The sequence below is a fragment of the Brachionichthys hirsutus genome, unplaced genomic scaffold (assembly GCF_040956055.1).
Source record: "Brachionichthys hirsutus isolate HB-005 unplaced genomic scaffold, CSIRO-AGI_Bhir_v1 contig_1479, whole genome shotgun sequence".
In the NCBI taxonomy this organism is placed as follows: domain Eukaryota; kingdom Metazoa; phylum Chordata; class Actinopteri; order Lophiiformes; family Brachionichthyidae; genus Brachionichthys; species Brachionichthys hirsutus.
Genome location: NW_027180620.1, coordinates 1 through 17,423, shown reverse-complemented (window position 1 = coordinate 17,423; position 17,423 = coordinate 1). Strand labels below are relative to the sequence as shown.

The following is a 17,423-nucleotide window of genomic DNA, read 5'->3' as shown; positions in this document are numbered from 1 at the left end:
GTGCAGAATATAATTCCATCTGCTGTTTCCCTGAAAACAGTCTATACCTCCTAGAAATCCTGTCTTTGTCTCCAATCAAAGAAAAGCCAATCAGCCAATCAGAAACCTAAAAAGCAGCAGCAGCAGCTGGTCATTAATGAATCACTTCTACCTGCAGAACATTATTGATGGTGCTGTAACGTTCCAGGTATTCATCTGTATTATTCTCTTCCAATCATTGATAACTTTGAATATTAACATTTATGTCTGTTTAAATCTACATGTAAATATTTCCTTCAGTATTTCAGATGATGTCGGCTCTACTGGCATTCCTTTCTGGCGTCTGACTGACATCACAGGAGAGACTCCGGCACATCTGGAAATGTTATGTTGCAGCTAATGTACCTGAACATTGCCTGCCATGAATTCATTATGAGGTGAGACACAAAGGGAAAATGTTGGTAATGTGATTCCTTCCATCTGTTTTCCCTGTTGACTCCTGTCTAATCTGCTCAAACGATGCAACACATTAAGAGCTAGTGCCATCCTTCATTCCAGTGGTTTGCTGGAGGATGACTCCTATGAATCATGCATATGGGACACAGGAAGAAATCTTTGATTGTGTCGGGATGTACAATTGCAGTGGATTTATATTCTCACACACTATCTCTTTGTGTTCTATATTATATCTAGGTTGTGTAATGTGCTTCTGCAGTTTTAATGTTTCCTATTCTCCAAACTGCCCAAAAAAAATGGAACCTGGAACAAATTTCACGTCTGTGAGCAGTGCTCTGAAATTCATCGTCAGCCATCTGGTTATGTAACGCTGTCAGTTCCACTATATATTTACTCGACCCATTAAACTTCCATTTTCCTCTCAGCAGTACTGGGACCAGAGCAAGGCGACGACAGCACTCATACATGTCTTAGCCTAGTCTGACAGTCAAGTGGTAAGAGGATGTGAAGGAAATCCTGGATCGTCAAAATAAAATAGAAGTCGATTTATATATATATATTGTTTTTCAGTAATGAAGGGTCCTGTAGTTACTATGTGAATAGCTCATGCGTAATTTATGAATCTCTACCACACGGTGTCACTGTAAATGGTGAGATGACATGTCTCTGCTTATTTCAAACAGCCTCCAATTACTTCGAAATGTATTGTGTGTTTTTTAATTGGCTTGAAAATATTTAATGTATAGTGACAAAACAGTAGAAACTACAAACAGTAATGAAAAAGGGCGATATAAGAACTAATGACATGACTATTGGTGAGACATTGGTTTGTAACTGCTGCTTGTCCTGCTTTGGTCCTGGTTGCGGCCCAAAGCAACCCAAAAACATCCAGCAGGAAGAGCTTCGATTTAGTTCAGGTCGACAACACAGAGGTCTGACAGAGGCTGACTGACTAATAGGTGCAGCACCTCTTCTTTCTTAAATACATCTTATAAATGCTTATTGTGATGCGATTTATTTATACAACAGGTCCGTGTTGGTCCATGACATGCTTCTTGGGCTTATTTTCAAATAGTCATGTGAGACAATCAGTGATCCATAATGTATGACCCATAAGCCATTTCAGCCTGGGGTATCTGGCACCAAGACTTTAAAACAGATCATTGAAATCGTGTTAATAGTGAGGCGAGGCTCCATGGATCGGATTTGCTGGTCCAGCACAGCCCACAGATGTTCAACGAGAACGCCTGCAACAGTAATCCCTTAAAGTTGATGCTGTGCGCCTAAACCCATTTCGTTCCATTTCTCCGTGGTCCGGTTCTCTGGCTCTCATGCCATTTGTGGGCGGAGCCACTGGGACTCTGACCCGGCTACAGCTCTGCATCAAGCTGTAATGCACGCTGCGTTCTGGCGCTGCTCTATCAGAATCAGCACAAACTAGTTCTTCTGCAGTAGCTCTGCTTTGTCAGTGAGTCTTGGGCACAGCACAGCACAGAGACGAGGACCGGCTCGCCAGGCTCTGACCTAAATCACAAAATTAAAATCAGTTTTTATCAGAAAATAAACTTCAGAGTAAAAATGACAAGTTCAGTTTTATAGGGGTCTTTGGTCAGTCTGTTTCTTTAAATTAAGCAGTTGCCATGCAACCAGTAGAGACTCCAGGACATTGCTTGATCTAACAAAGACATAGTTTCTGTTCCAAATTCGCCCTTTGACTGTATTGTGTAATATATTTACTCAGTTTGCTATATCCATCATGAAGTGGCCATGAAATTCTCCAGTGAAGAGGAAAAACGTCATGTTCATTCCGACCCTGTCTCACCCTCTCTCTCTCCCTGTCTCACCCTCTCTCTGCAGCTGAGCAGGGCGCCAATCCAGTTCCATTCACACCTAAACTCGACGTCATCAAGCTAAAAGGCATATCCAAGGCTACATCGAAATAACATCCCGTAACTCCCGATGTTATTGTGCCACGGTGCACACTGCGATGATGTCGCCATGATGACATCACTTTGCTGATATCTGCTTCTGCTTTCACCCTGGAAACCTATTCCTTACATCTTACTTGAAATCTATTTGAAGGACTCTGAATCTCTATCTGAATAGAGGTGAGGAAATGAGCCTAGAAAGGCTTTACACCAAACGCGGGACAGACGTGCTCAAAATAATCCTTCACAGTAAGCATGCCCTATAGACGTGCCACACAGCAGCTTAATAGAGGCGGGCATGTAATGGATACACGCCGTGTTCGTGCTATCCCCTCCTCTCCGAGAGATGGACTGATGCGGGATTTGAGAGTTGCAGAAATGATAAGATGCCTGGTTCAACAACATTGTAGAATCCTTTGAAATTCATGCAATAAGCTCTCTGCTTAGAGCTCGGCCGTATCCTGCTGCACAATCCTCCTTCAGCCTTATTTCAAAATGTCTCATTTATTTTCATTTGCGTGCGTGAATGTGTCAGGAACGGCTGTTTATTTGGTTTCCTCCCATAGCAGGTGGCGAGAGGATAATCCAAGTAAAGTCACAAAGTGGAGCTGGAGGGATAGACAGAGGAAGGGGGGAGGCGGGAGGGGGGGGGGGGTGAATGTGGTGGCCTTTGCATGGATGACCAAGGCTAATTCTGGCCTCCTAATCCCAGTCCTTTCCACCCTCCCCCCATCTTCCTGCTGCTAACTCCATGCTGAAGAGCGATCGACGCCCAGGTAGATATTACTATCACATACACACATAGGACTTAACCCACCCGAGTGTCCCGAGACGGAAGAGGGAAGAGGCTTCTGATGTATAGCTTACCTGGGTGTCCTGGGTAGCTAGCACACCTGTGTGAACCTCGCTGGAGAATGTAGCCGCAGCCCTCCCAATCAAGCCACAGGAAACACGCCACCATGGGAGAAGCTCAAAAGGTGAGTGAGCTGAGCTGGAGCAGAACTGGTTCACTAGTAATGAGAACATTAACGAGTTCAAACTATTTACAATTACAAATAAGTGTTTAAAAGTATTTATTGCTTTGTAAAATAGTGTTATATACAGTGTATAGAGGGATAGCTCAGATATATATAGATTCAATTGGAAATTCCAATGCTCTACTGTGAATCAAATACAGTATTTAAAGCTGTGGGATTCTGACAGGATGAGGTGCTTCATAGTAGCTCCATAGTGAGTGGAGACCGAGGGAATCCGTGTGTTCAAGGGGTTTGAGTGTCAGAGTAGCTTTGAATTGAAATCACAGATCAGTAGGGATAGAGTTTAATGTGTAAAGTACAGCTACAAGTGGCTATGGGTCAAAGAAACTACACTTGTCTTTTTTCATGTTTCCCCCCCCCCCCAAGAACATTATGTCCTGATGTGCTGTTGAATTCTAAACCTAATCAAAAGACAGAACATCCAGTGACAAAAGGCTCACCATGACTCAGGATGACTTGGTTCAGATAATCACAGAAAGGTGGTGTTCTTCGTTCAAATACTAAAGGGTGTTGTGAAGTTCATGGTCCCGACCCATCTTTCTGCACCCAAATCCTGCATCCCCGCCCCTCCTACGCGCAGGGCTTGCTCTCCGTCATTGAGAAACTGAAAGGATCCACAGAGCAGGAGGTCCGGATAGTACTTCTTGGGTTGGACAATGCCGGCAAGACCACCCTTTTGAAGAGCCTTGCCTCTGAGGACGTGAACACCATTACACCAACCCAGGTTGGCTGAAGCCTCTCTCAGACACATACATGACTGAGGACAGTGAGGCAGCAGAAATCGCCATGCTGCTTTTGTATCCTTTGCTTTTTCGTTACACACTCAGAAATGAATTTGTAAAATAATCACAGTCCTCTTTCCGCAGGAGATAAATATTACATTATATCAGTAGGATCTGTCTTTGAACAGAATTACTGCATGTGATTAACATCTCATTTAGTCCTCTAACACCTCTTGCCTCTGTTACTCTGATGGGACACAGAGCAGACGTTTGCAACACGCGATTAGATTCAAGTTTGCTATTGCAATAGTCGCTCACCACGGAGTTAAATCAGATTGGCCATATAAATACATGCTGGCTGTGTTTGATCCTGGTAGTTTTATCCTCCTCCACTGACCCTCAGGATGAAATGTACACAACTTGACAGCGACTATTTCCTCTCGGAGACCCAGAGCACAATATAGAATGATAAATGCACCAGTCATACCATTAGCCATAAACACACACGCTTTAATACAGACATGATGAATTGTACTGTAAACAATTGCTAGATGTTCCAGATGCTCTGTTCATTTGCAAGCATGCTTACTCCATCTCTGCACGTCACCCCAGGGCTTCAACATAAAGAGTGTTGCCTCGCATGGCATGAAACTCAATGTCTGGGACATCGGAGGACAGAGGAAGATCAGGCTCTTCTGGAAAAAGTACCTGGAAAACACAGATCTGTTGGTAAGAGACATACATAGGAGCCATTTCTATGTATGGCCTGCAGGTTGGCCACCCAGTTAAACACTAAAAATACACCACAAAACTATTTTTAACCTGTGAAAATGACATTTACAGTATATATGAGTGAAACGAGAAGCAGGACTTGATGCATTATGTTTATGGTCAGGACAGAATGCCACATCATGCACATAGTATTGTGTGAGGGAGGGCATGAAACACGAATGCTGCGAAGCCTGTAAACACTTTGCAACTACATTTTCTGTTCTTGATTGTCACTGGGGTGCAAAGAGTGTCGCTGACACCTTCGGGAAGGACATGCAGGCAGTAAAATGCTGTGTACAGAAAGATCCAAAAAGAATTTTCCGTTATCAACCAGATTCACGGCCATTTATTTGTCCTTCAGATTTATGTCATCGACAGCGCAGACAAGAAACGTTTTGAGGAGACCGGTTTGGTGAGCCTGACGCATTGCTGTGATTTCTGCATGCATATATCCAGAATGATAACATTCTATAATGTTGGACTATAAATAACTGAATGTTTATGTGTGTGTGTGTGCGTGTGCAGGAGCTGTCAGAGCTGATTGATGAGGAGAATCTTAAGGGTGTTCCTGTACTGATCTTTGCCAATAAGCAGGATCTGGCCACAGCGTCTCCGGCCAGTGAGATCGCTGAGGGACTCAACTTGCATACCTATCGGGATCGTGAGTGGCAGATTCAGGCCTGCTCTGCGGTGTCTGGGGAGGGTGTTCAGGTCAGATATGGACTCGGCTTTGATTTGTGGATTCTTCCTGAGATGGAACTTGATTAACCACATAAAAAGAAGATTGATTCCCGTAACAGATTTTTATTTCTATCAGCCTCTTTAATTTCCACAATTTAACTGCTTTCTATATTCAAACTATGGAACTGATATGTTTCAATATTCATTTGCGCCGCAGGATGGCATGAACTGGATCTGCAGCAACATTGTGAATAAAAAGAAGTGAACCACCATCCCAAACAGTGCTATAAAGCCAGAGGTCCAGGATTACAACTACTAATGGACTTTCGGCTTGTCCCGTGAGGGGTCAACACAGCAAACTAACGTTCTCCACCTCACCCTGTCCTTTGCATCGTCCTCCCCAACACCAGCCACTCTCATGTCCTCTCTCACTACATCCATGTGTCTTCTCCTGGGTCGACCTCTAGCCCTGTTCTCTGGCAGTTCCATCCTCAGCATTCTTCTACGGATCTAGTCCCTGTCTCTCCTCTGGACATGTCCAACCCATCGAAGCCTGTCCTCTCTGATCTTATCTCCAAAGATCCAGGATCATAAATGTGATTGAAAACATACTTCACTTTATTTAACACCTCACATATCACATGCCCTCCACACAGATTTCAATGATAAGTTTGTTTAGAATTTTATTTTACTATTTTGTAAAGGTAACTAATTTAAAGACCGATTTTAGCTAATATGGTATTTGTTCTAGCCTAAAAGATTATGGTTTTGATCCCGTTATTCTCAGGATCATTGTCTGGGGAATTCGTAAACGGCACAAGAAACCAAGCTGAGTACATAACCATAGATCTGTTAGGATTTATCAGTTTTATAGGCAAAAGTTCAGTTTGTGTGTGTGTGTGTGTGGGCGGGTGTTATACGTGTGCTTTGAAATTTTTAACAATAAAATAATTAGCCATTTCTGCTACTTTCCTTTCTTGTTATCAAAAATAAATGTAAGCACCAGTAATCAAATCGCTCCGAAAATGCACGCATGCATGCACAAATAATAGCTTTCTATTTGTCAAATGAGAAAGTTAAGTGTCATTTACAAGTCATTTAAGTGGGAATATAAATGCCGACACTTCCATAAGTGACTAGAGGAAGAATAGTATGCTGATCTGCTAATACCCAGCTGTCAACATTATCTATTTCCACAATGCAATGAGCACTTACATCGTGCAGCCAGAGAGAAGACTAATTGAAAAACAAGCATAAAAGGGAAGAGACTTTACAATTATGCACCGACGCGGCAGAACGAGATGTCAAATCTTCAAGGCACAGCAGAACAAACGGAGCAGGAAATTACATGCAGAGTTGGACTCATTTACAGCAGGGAGACTTTTTACCAAAACATTCTAGCTATCTATCATGCAGCCTGTCTCACAGCAACGCGTCTTAATAGCTTTCAGGATCTCTATTGACAGATTAGTCAGCCATGCGATGCATCTAATGTCCCGCTGTGACTGGTGTGTGTCCTACCAGCAGAAATATAAATAGTCAACGTCCTGTGAGTAACTTTGAAGTAAAAAAAAAAAGAAATCAATTTTCTCCTTTCATTATGAGAACTACAAAAGAAGATTGTTGTGGTTGTTGATACCAGCAAACTTTCTCAGTCTTTAGACACAAATATGCATCGTCTCCAATGGTTGGTCAGCGCTTCGATGGCTCACTCAGTCCTGGTCCTCCACATATTCCTTTTTAGGACTAATCTTGGTGTCAGACTCTCCCCAGCTGCAGATGGATTTGCTGGATCTTTTGTGTCTTTTGGCTGAAGCTGTAATTAAGCATCTAAAAACACTCTAAAATCCAATCAGGAGGCCGGTTTTGTTCTGTGTCCTTTACATTAAATTATGCTAATTCATTTTTGCTTTTCTTACATCTGTTACATCTGGTATTTTGTGTCTTGGGGGGAAAGCAGCGCTCTAGTTTACATGCTGGAAATGCTACGGAAATGAACAAATACTTTGGCATCATCATGACAACTAAAATTTGGTGTAAACCCTAAAAAAAGATGTTTTGGTATGACCTCCTGTTACAGAATCATTATAGCCATTTAGGGAGTCGGGGCTGGGCTGGTGAGCTGCTTTGCTTGTTTGTGTTGTTGGTACCAATGGGAGGCAGTATTCAGGTTGATCAGTCTCAGCGCTGATGAGGAGGCTGTGCTCAAACAGCAAAATGCTTTGACATGCTGTAAATTCTCCAAAATATTATCCCTCAGCTCACATTTCATTTGGCCGATGCTATAATTTTTCACAATTCAAGAAGAATACCACTGATTTAAGGATTACAATTACTTTGCAAAAAGTAATTTCTGTGGCAACATTATGGTTTTAGTTCTGTGCATATTTCAATTACGTTCACTGTTGGCCCTTAACGCCTCTTAAAATCCCCTAATTATTGAGATTGAAATCATATTTATATTGACATGACCACCTCCAAGCCAATGCCCCCCTGGCAGTAGTTGCCATGGCAACTCTCCCAGCTTATTCATGATCTGCCACTTCTCTTTTTCTGAACATCAGCTCTCTCTCTCGCTCTCTCTCTTGTCCTCCATTTCTTTCATTTTCCCAATCTGTCTTCATCAAAAGGAACCCTGAGACCTGCTCAGAGGCTGGACAGCAGCTCTTTCCAGGTATGGACTAAAGACTGTCTATGTCTGATCGTCTGTGAGAAAATTCAACCTCCTAATTTTAAATTAATTTAATTTAATAGTATCAGATTTGTGTACACTGTTGCACAGAAATTATATTGTGTTGAAATTTGCATGGTTTTCTATATGATGTTTTTGGAAATGCATTGATCATTTGAAGTAATTACCGTTAACTCCTCTTGAAATTATACTCCATTCTATGAATCTGTTTATCTGTAGGATATTTTAAGGTGGCAAACCAAATAAGCCGTGGCGACAAAGCATTCCCAACCTCCTGAGGGCGCACATCCTCGCATCATGCCTGAAGTCACCCACTTGGTTGCCACGAACTTACCCACAGTGACTCTTCCACCCAGTTTAAATGCGACCCCGATGACCTCTAAACTCCTGACCACAACAACACTGCTCCCAAGGGAGGAGGCGCACATGCAAGTGCACATTGTTATGATTGTCGTCATTTTTTGTGTGGTCTGCTTCCTACTGCTGCTTGCCATCCTCTCTGCCTTCTGCTTCCACTGCTCCATTGGTCCGTCACCCAAAGACATGCAGGGTGCCAACCGGTGCAGCCTGGACAGTGAGGACGCCACCTATAATCGCAGCACCTCTGATAATCAGCCATTGGGGAACATGATCTGATGGAACACGGGGGTGTATTAACTGTGCACCAATGTTGTTTTAGTGGCATGTATCAATATATCACAGCACCACCAGCCATTCGTTTTTGGGTTGACGCTCATATGTCCTTGATATTGATTTTTAACATTTGATTTATGAAATAACCGGAGCAGCATTTGTTCTTTTTTTTTACTCTTGACAATAAGCTAAGCTAAAATTCAAGGACATGAAAGGATTGATACTAAACCATACAAGTCATATAGCGCAGAGACACAACAAAGAGATAACTGTGTAAATGTATAGCTGTTTACAGGCGAAGCAGAATGTAATTGTGGGTCTGAATACTGTTGTCTGTAGTGATGATGAGACAAACAATAACAAACTGATCCACTCACGGTTCTGCAGTCATTTTGTGCTTTATTTCCACCTGGCTGGCAAGTGTTTACATGTTGCCATGGCTGCGTGGACACGATGAGACTGATGCAAATAAGGATTCAGATGAACATGTCAAATCTACGAGGCGCAGTAGAGCAAATGGTGCAAGAATTCACTGAGCTTGTGTGCAGCTGAGCCGCGTGGCATATAGCTACTAAATCATGTAATGCAAGCAACGCAACATTAACAATTAGTGGCAAAGGCTTTAAGTTGACGGATGTGAGGCGCAGCTGAAGGAGCGATTTAGAATTTTAATGATCATAGTGTAACTTGAAAAAGTTAACTGTGATTGATTTGTCCATTAGCGGAGAATTAATAAGCAACGTTGCGTAACATAACACAACATGAGGCAACTAGATATTTTAACATTAATATTCTGTGTACAGACAACAGAATCAGGGCGTCTCTGAAATGGCAAAGGTAAGAGCAACACGGCATTCCTATCTGGAATCAGGCCTACGCTCCACGTTGGGAGTGAGTTGCACAAAAACAAAGGAGAAGCGCTTTAGAAACATTCCTATAAACCAAAAGCCTAAATACACAGTGAACTTTTGTTCACGCTACAGCGCACGTGGCACTCTTGGAGCAGTGGGAGTCACGGGGGCTACCACAAGACTCCATGACGGAGTCTCTCCCATCAAACCCAGGTGAATCCATTTCCAGGTGAGAGTCCAGCAGGCCGTCCTGCGAAGCATCCTTACAGAGTAAGGAAGGAAGAAAAGCTCAATTCACCGGGCTGATAACGAAACACTAAGTGTAAAAACAGCTCATGTTAACCACAGGAGGGAACAATATGTAGTCGGAGTTGAGTCAGGAGTCATGAAACATTCATCAATCAAGACGTTTAGACACGCTTCTCACCTTTTGAACCGACATCTCCTCCGCTCGACGCTCCTCCATTGACTCCTCCAGAGAATGGCCTGAAATCTCCATCTTGATACGGTGGGAGGGAATAGCCTTAACGTCATCCTCGGCCTCCCCTGCCACCAGTGGGGAAACCTGAGGGTAACATTTTATAATTATACTTGGGTTAAGCAAATGAGAATAAATACCATTAAAGCATGTATTAGTTTATTTATTTATTTTACCAGTCCCTCCTCATCCCCTGTTGCTTCAGGGCTGGATAAGGTGGCCTTGCTCATGGCTTCACTGATGGTCTGGGTCTCAAACTGAGGACAAGCTGCCTGAGCATTGCCGTCTTTGTCCCTCTTTCCTTTTAGCCAGTAGGTCTCAATTTCAACATTCCCCTAAAAGGAAGAAAAGAAACGAAAAAGATGTAGCTTTGGGCATGAGGGTTCCTTTCTTTTATGGATGGAAATAGAATGGTGGCGGATTCTTATTGGTTAAAATTGGCTGATGAAAAGTGAGTCTTGCTATATTGAGATTGGCCCCTGCAATCAGCTGCATGAGAAACCTTAGGGAGTCCCCTTTCTGCCATTATTACTGAATGTACAGCCTTTAATTTAGAGCCTATGATAAATTAGACAGACAAATCAACAAGCAAGCTTTGATTAACAGCTCTGAATGCTGAGCGTGTGGAACCCCCAGAGCGAGGAGCTTGAGAGTTATTATTGTTTTACACACAACCTGGTTTGGAAAACGTTCTTCTGAGTACAATAACACACTAAATGATAAACCTGACCTCACCCCCTGTTGGCGTCCCACCCCTTGTGATCAATTAAACTGTTTATCTGTTGAATCTTCAAAGCAGTGGGGTTTTTTAAACTAAATAAATAAATAAAACCAGAATTTTCCCCAAATGTTTGCCTCTGTTTTCAGTTATTTTGCATGATGACATCCCTATAATATCTACTGCATACCTGTAATATTCTGGAGCAGTATTCCAGATATGGTTTAAGTTCCTCATTTAAATTCAGAAAGTTTACAGTCTCACTGAAAATTCTAGCAAATAATAAAACTGTAGATTGGCAACAATGATCAAATATTCACCATTAGTGTTTCTTTAATAGATAATAACTTTCAAATAATGACACCAGTGTGATTTCAATTTCTAGCAGTAGGTTTTAATTGTCTTGCAATCATATTAAAAGGTTCTATTATGGGGCTATTGCTTAAAGTGCAGCATAGTGCTTTTAACCGTGGGCTTGCTCTGTGTGTTGCCAGAATCAAACTGAGAATAAGCACGTATTTCCAAAAAGCATTGAGGTTGATCAAGTAAAATAATAATATACTTTCTGTAAATCAGACATTTCTGAACACAATCACACATCATTAATGATTCCTACTGTGTGCATGCAAATCACAGTAAACATATGTTGTTAGTGTAGATAACCTGACCTTGATGGTAATGATGCCCCTCCTTTCAAATATAAAGTGACTTCCTTTCAGGTGTTCATAGGTGGCGCTGCTGAGCTGAATATGCATTTCCTGACAGGGAAAAAGGCAGTGACAGCAAAACTATTTACATATAACAATAATAATGAATAATTTGATTATTTATATCATGCAGGACTTTTTTTCCCACTCATTTCAGTGTGAAATCTCTCAGTGGAGATCTTTCTGTCTTTCTTCCCGTATCATTTCCTACTTTTCCATTGCTCTCCATGGCAGAGGCCGAGTGGACGGTGTCACCGTGAAGGCCGTAACGTGGCATCTTATGTCCCACTACACCTGCAACGACCATCCCAGAGTGGATCCCTGCAACAGGAATAACCGATGATAATCTATGGCTGTCAAACTCTGACGTAAAACAGGCTAACAGGTCCACAAGCACCCGACTCACCAACGCGGATGTGTATATTGTTGCCATTAGAGGGGTCTTTCAGGTGGTCGATGGAGCGAACCATATCCAGGGCCATGTCACAGATGTTATGTGCGTGATATTTTGTCTTCTCCGGAGCCCCAGCTACCACCATGTAAGCGTCGCCAATAGTCTCAACCTGAACAAACAAAAGGAACAGCAACTGTTCCAAAGCGGCAGTAATGTATCCGGTAAAAGTAGCAAAAAGGAAGTCTATTCAAACCTTGAAGACGCGGTGCTTCTCGCTGAGCGTGTCAAACAGTGTGTACATGGTGTTGAGCATGGAGACCACTTGCAATGGAGTGATGTGGCTGCAAATGCGAGTGAATCCCACTACATCGCTGAAAAGAATGGTCACATCTGGGAACACCTGGGAGAACGGATAGAAGAGATGATGAGCATGTAGGCTGGTATTCTGCACACACACACACACACACAGAGGTCAGGGAGGTCAGGCTTGTAGTATGTAAATTCACTAGCTAAATAATTTCACACAAACACTTGGCATGACAGAATCTAGTAAATTCCACACATCATTTGTCTCTGGTTGCATAATAATCAATGGCTAACTCTGGCATCTACTGTATGCAACACTATTTACAATCCTGACCTCACATGTATTCACTGATGGCTCTCCTTTACGCAGCCTTTTAGCCACCGGCTTGGGAATCATTCTGTACAAAAGGTCATCAGTCTTCTTCATCTCGTAGTCCAGCATCTTCATGCTCTCCTCCAGTTTACTGGACTTCTTTTGCTCCTGCATGGACGATGGAGAAGAACCAAAAAATAAAACCGCAAAGTGTTTATTCTATTTCTGCCATCGCAGGGCCATCGGTGATGCTGGTCCTGTAATGATGAGAGGAGCCAGCATTGCATAGTGCAGAGCACCAAGTCAAATGTTCACACATATCTAACGAGTAAACCTGTATGAGAGCCCGTTTCAGCTCCTCTGACTGCTGCGTTCCTGCCAGCACCAGGTCTCTGCTGGAGTCGTGCATGCTCAGGTCGTTGATGTACAAGCCAGTTTTAAACATGGCACCCAGGCTCTCCATCCTAGGAACACACATACACTTAGAGAAAAAGGGCAACACTGATAATACCAATAATCTACACAAAATAATTTAAAGGATCAATCTAACAGAAACGGCGTCTGAAAATGAAAGACAGTCACCCTGGGATGTGTGATTTGTAGTTTTCTATATTATGGTAAATATAATGCCATTGATATAATATGACAATGATTTAATATTTAAGTAGTTTAGTCATTACGAGCATTCGAGCATTTACTTGCATGGCAAAGTGTTTAAGAGGAGGAGAGAAATGTTTTCTTAATGCACTTAAAACAGTCTTAGTTGCAAACGGGTTCCCATTAAGCTCACAAGAGCTGCACTGTCTGATTACAAGCTAATTAGCAGCTCATTTCATGCATGATAAGTGCTGTTTAAATGGGCCCCTGATTTGATTCACTGCCCAGGCTTTTATTTCCAACCTTGTAATTCAGTTTAGGTCTTGCTGCTTTTTAGATTGCTTTGTTTTTCAACTGCAGCATTTTAATAAAGATCCAAGTCTGTGGGTGGCTGTTTGTGTGTGTGTGTGTGTGTGTGTGTGTGTGTGTTTGTGTGTCTGGCCCGTACACTGGGGTTCCCAGGAAGATGATGGACTCCCACTCTGGCATGTATCTCATTTGTCCTTTTAGTCTCAGGCAGCGGCTCCCATCACCCCAGCTCTCCATCGCATTAGCACTATTACAGTCTAAAAGAGGAGTATGATGAAATTCCAGCAATACAAGACGTTAAACTCAGCAGTAGACAAGCAATCACCAGACTTATTGTGGCCTAGCATTAATGCTGGAAGCGAGGGGGGAAAGCTAACCTCATTCTGTCTAAGAATATATATTTAATGGTCTTTGTTAGGTTTTTTTGTGAACAAAACTATTTCTTGGACAAGTGCAGTGACATACTGGAGTTCTTACAGGCCTGCAGCCACACAGGAAAAAAGATTTTAGACTTTTGTTACCGAAAGAAAAGTAAATGTTTTTTTTGCACATTTTTACCGCCACAAAATCATATTGTTTCCTTTACGCTTTTTCTTTGTGCAAATTAAACACAATGTTCCCTATTCCCACAAACACATCACAATGACAACAGCGGGGACGTTCTGTGCCTGCATGAGAGGAAATAACTCCCCATGCTGGAAGGCGGGTCTTTCTGGCAGTTAGTGGAAACTAGACGATGTACGACCGTGGATGGACACCACTGGACGATGAATCAAATGCTCATATCATAAAATTAGGGGGCATGGCCGCTGCCTGCTGGCTTTCCTTACTTACAAATCGCATCTTCTGCTTTTCGCTGAACAACCAGAGTAAAGTAAATCAAAGTCATTTCTCAACTCATGGTCCTGCTTGCTGATTCATTTGGGCATACTTGGCTGAAAGGCCACCAACTAGGATTGACAAGTGTCGCCAGACAAGGACACGCCAGCAAAAGCTCACAAACAGCGCTGATGCCGAGAGATGCATATTACTTGCTCTCAACAAGAGAACAAATAAGTTTATATACAAGCTTGTCATAGTCTTGCCTTAAAGTGAGGTTATTGTGAATTTTACCAACACCTGATTATGCACACAGTGAAAATCTATTATATAGACACAATTCCTGCTAGTCATGACCTTTGTAATCATCTCCAATGATGGACTGGAAAGCCATGAGCTCCACGTCTACATCCGCAGAACGATTGGCATTGTCATAGTCAGAATCTGTGGAAAGGTTAAGGGTGAACTGTCAGAGCCAGAAACATTCATGGTCAGTGCAGTTAAATCAATTTAAAGGTTCAGGAACAGGACAAAATAAATACCTAAGAGCTCCTAAACTCTCGACCTTAAATCAACAATGTTTTAAAGATAAAAAAAAAATGATGTTGAAGCTCGACAATATCATTTTAAGTACACGCCTGTTCTTTTGAAGTTAAACTTTATAATTGCCACTGACTCCAGTGATACTGCTCTGACTGACAAAAGGCCACTGAGTCCACACACACCAGAAACACACCCTTGCGACTGTTTGCATGACTTCCACTCTTACTCTGGACTCGGTTGTGAAGGTTTCTCTCTCTCTTCACGGGTTCTTTGGACATGATCTCAAATAGGTTGTTGGGGTGGGAGATGATCTGTGTGCAAATTGAAGATGATGTTTAACATGCCCTCGCTGACACAGGAACATGCGGGCGCATGTCATTACCATGTTCCAGGTGAACTCCACTAGCGGGCGAGCTAGCAAGAAGGCGTCGTTGATCTTCTTCCCGTCCAGATCAGGGAAGACTGTGGCCAGGCCTGAACCAACATTATGCACCACCATGTCCTAAGAAATCAAACAGCTGCAGCGACTGCTCATTCCTTTCACGCTTCGTTCCGTTTCTTAACATCCCATGATTGGTTTGCTGGGAAAGATCACCTGTCTGAAGACAATGTTGAACGGGAAGACCTCAAAGAAGAAGTCTGAGGTAATGGGCAAAATATCCTGCTCCTCCTCATCCCCCTTCATGATGTAGCGGTAGGCCGAGTTGTCAAAATTCAGCCTGCGCACACATACAGATCAAAATGATGAATGGTGCAAACCACGGCAGAAGTCGTCTTTACATGCTTCACTTGGTCCCAAAGCACAGAAGGATTAGAATTCAGAAATGTAACAGTGTTAATTCTGCTGATAATGACTCTTGTGACAGAAAAAACGTTTTGCGTCTAGGGCTTTAGACAGTAATGTGAATTAAGTCAGTGGTGTAGTGGTTAGCGCTGTCGCCCTACAGCAAGAAGGTACCAGTTCAAATCCCAACTGTGTGGAATTTATATGCTCCTCACGTGTCCGTGTGAGTTTACTCCGGGTTCTCCGGTTTCCTTCCACCTCCAGAAACATTCAATTTAGGTGAATTGATTACCTAAATTGTCTGTAGTTTGTGAGTGTGCACGTGAGTCATTGGTTGTCTATATGTGGCCCCGCGATGTGCTGGCGACGCATCCAAGGAGTACCACGCCTCTCGCGCATTGCGAGCTGGGATAGATGGGTGGGTGGATAGATGAAGCATTTGAAATGTAACAAGGAACCCAAGAGCTCAAAACCAAAAGGATTTGGAACCAAATAGTATGTGTTTTACTCATGAACAATACTTGAGTAAATACTAATTGCCTTTCATGTGTGTGTGTGTGTGCGCGTACCTCATGGTAACATGGGAGTAGTCACCAACCAGCTGCTCAGACAACACCTCCACGATGATGTCGGTGTCATAGAACTGCTTCCCCATCTGCCTGAGCTGCCCCATGGCGTAGTGCAGGTAGCCTTTGCGTTTACTCCTGCAAGTTGGCAGGACAGATGTCAATAATGTAAAAATGACTTCTGCAATTCCTTCTCTTCCTAAGCCAACGCTCTGCCAATCCTTGTCCTCCCTACACACCTGTAGTGGAGGGTGACTCCGGTGGCAGACTCCTCCTGGCAGAAGAAGGTTGGCGGTTGCACCTTGGGGTAGCTGAACCGGAGATACTCGTGGAGATTGTCAAGGCCATTGACAAAGTCACGCACATGACGGCCCAGCACCTGAGGGCAGAGGGTTGTTTGAGGTCAGACCATGTTTGAAGAGGTTGAGCTGCTGAAGGCTTACTCCACACATTTTAACCAGAAGAAAACTTTGTTCAAAACTACACTGGAGAAAAACGTGAAGACAAGAGGATGTGATAAGCGTTATTTTTGATTTGTACTTCAAACAATTTCTCACCCTCTACTGTTAGTATTTTCTTAATCACTTGCTGAGAACTGAAAATATTTTTGCAGACATTAAGTGCATTATTAAACTCTGAATTCATACTTCTTTCAAAGCATGGCCCTGTAGAAACGGCAGATGGTTGATTCAACAATGCACTAAACTGTGGCGCCTGTACACGAGTTCATTCTTTGATAGAGGAAGTCCTACTCATCATCCTTTTATACTGAATCAGCAGAATTTCTTTTTGAATGTCAATAAATGCAAGTCCCCTGGCTGAGCCAAGAATTTAAATCTCAATGGGATTCTCCAGATAAATTAAAGGTTAAATCAAAAATCAAGCAAGATAATAAAAATATAACGTATTTACATGCAATAACTTTTTACACCATAACCGTCACAATGCCGCTGGCTCTACAGTTTAATATCTGGTTTCCCCACAGCTCTGCCTCTTTTCACCTTCAGGATCCTGTCATAGCCGTACTTCCCAACGAAGCCCAGGAAATAGACGCCCCAGGAGTTCATCAGCTCGTGGTAGGGCGTTCCTGTCACGCCGCTGGCAGCCTTTGCGATACGGGGAATCACACTCTCGCTGTA

At 42.8% G+C, this 17,423-nt stretch overlaps 2 protein-coding genes across 2 annotated transcripts; one reads left to right on the top strand and one right to left on the bottom strand.

The window, feature by feature from the left end:
- The first annotated feature begins 3,322 nt into the window (after positions 1–3,322).
- Positions 3,323–5,839, top strand: LOC137916194 (ADP-ribosylation factor-like protein 3). The gene is made up of 6 exons (XM_068759274.1): positions 3,323–3,340; positions 3,981–4,124; positions 4,735–4,851; positions 5,255–5,305; positions 5,419–5,604; positions 5,792–5,839. Exons 1-6 carry the CDS (start codon positions 3,323–3,325, stop codon positions 5,837–5,839), a joined length of 564 nt encoding a protein of 187 aa, XP_068615375.1.
- A 4,032-nt stretch (positions 5,840–9,871) lies between these two features.
- On the bottom strand, positions 9,872–17,420 carry LOC137916195 (soluble guanylate cyclase 88E-like; the record flags this gene model as incomplete). Its single annotated transcript, XM_068759275.1, has 17 exons — positions 9,872–10,012; positions 10,178–10,315; positions 10,405–10,563; positions 11,615–11,704; positions 11,865–11,974; positions 12,060–12,216; positions 12,301–12,447; positions 12,688–12,834; positions 13,001–13,130; positions 13,712–13,829; positions 14,749–14,835; positions 15,161–15,245; positions 15,317–15,436; positions 15,530–15,653; positions 16,288–16,422; positions 16,524–16,663; positions 17,286–17,420. Coding segments are annotated over 17 exons (2,163 nt in total), but the record flags the coding sequence as incomplete, so codon positions are not given.
- Positions 17,421–17,423: the final 3 nt, after the last annotated feature.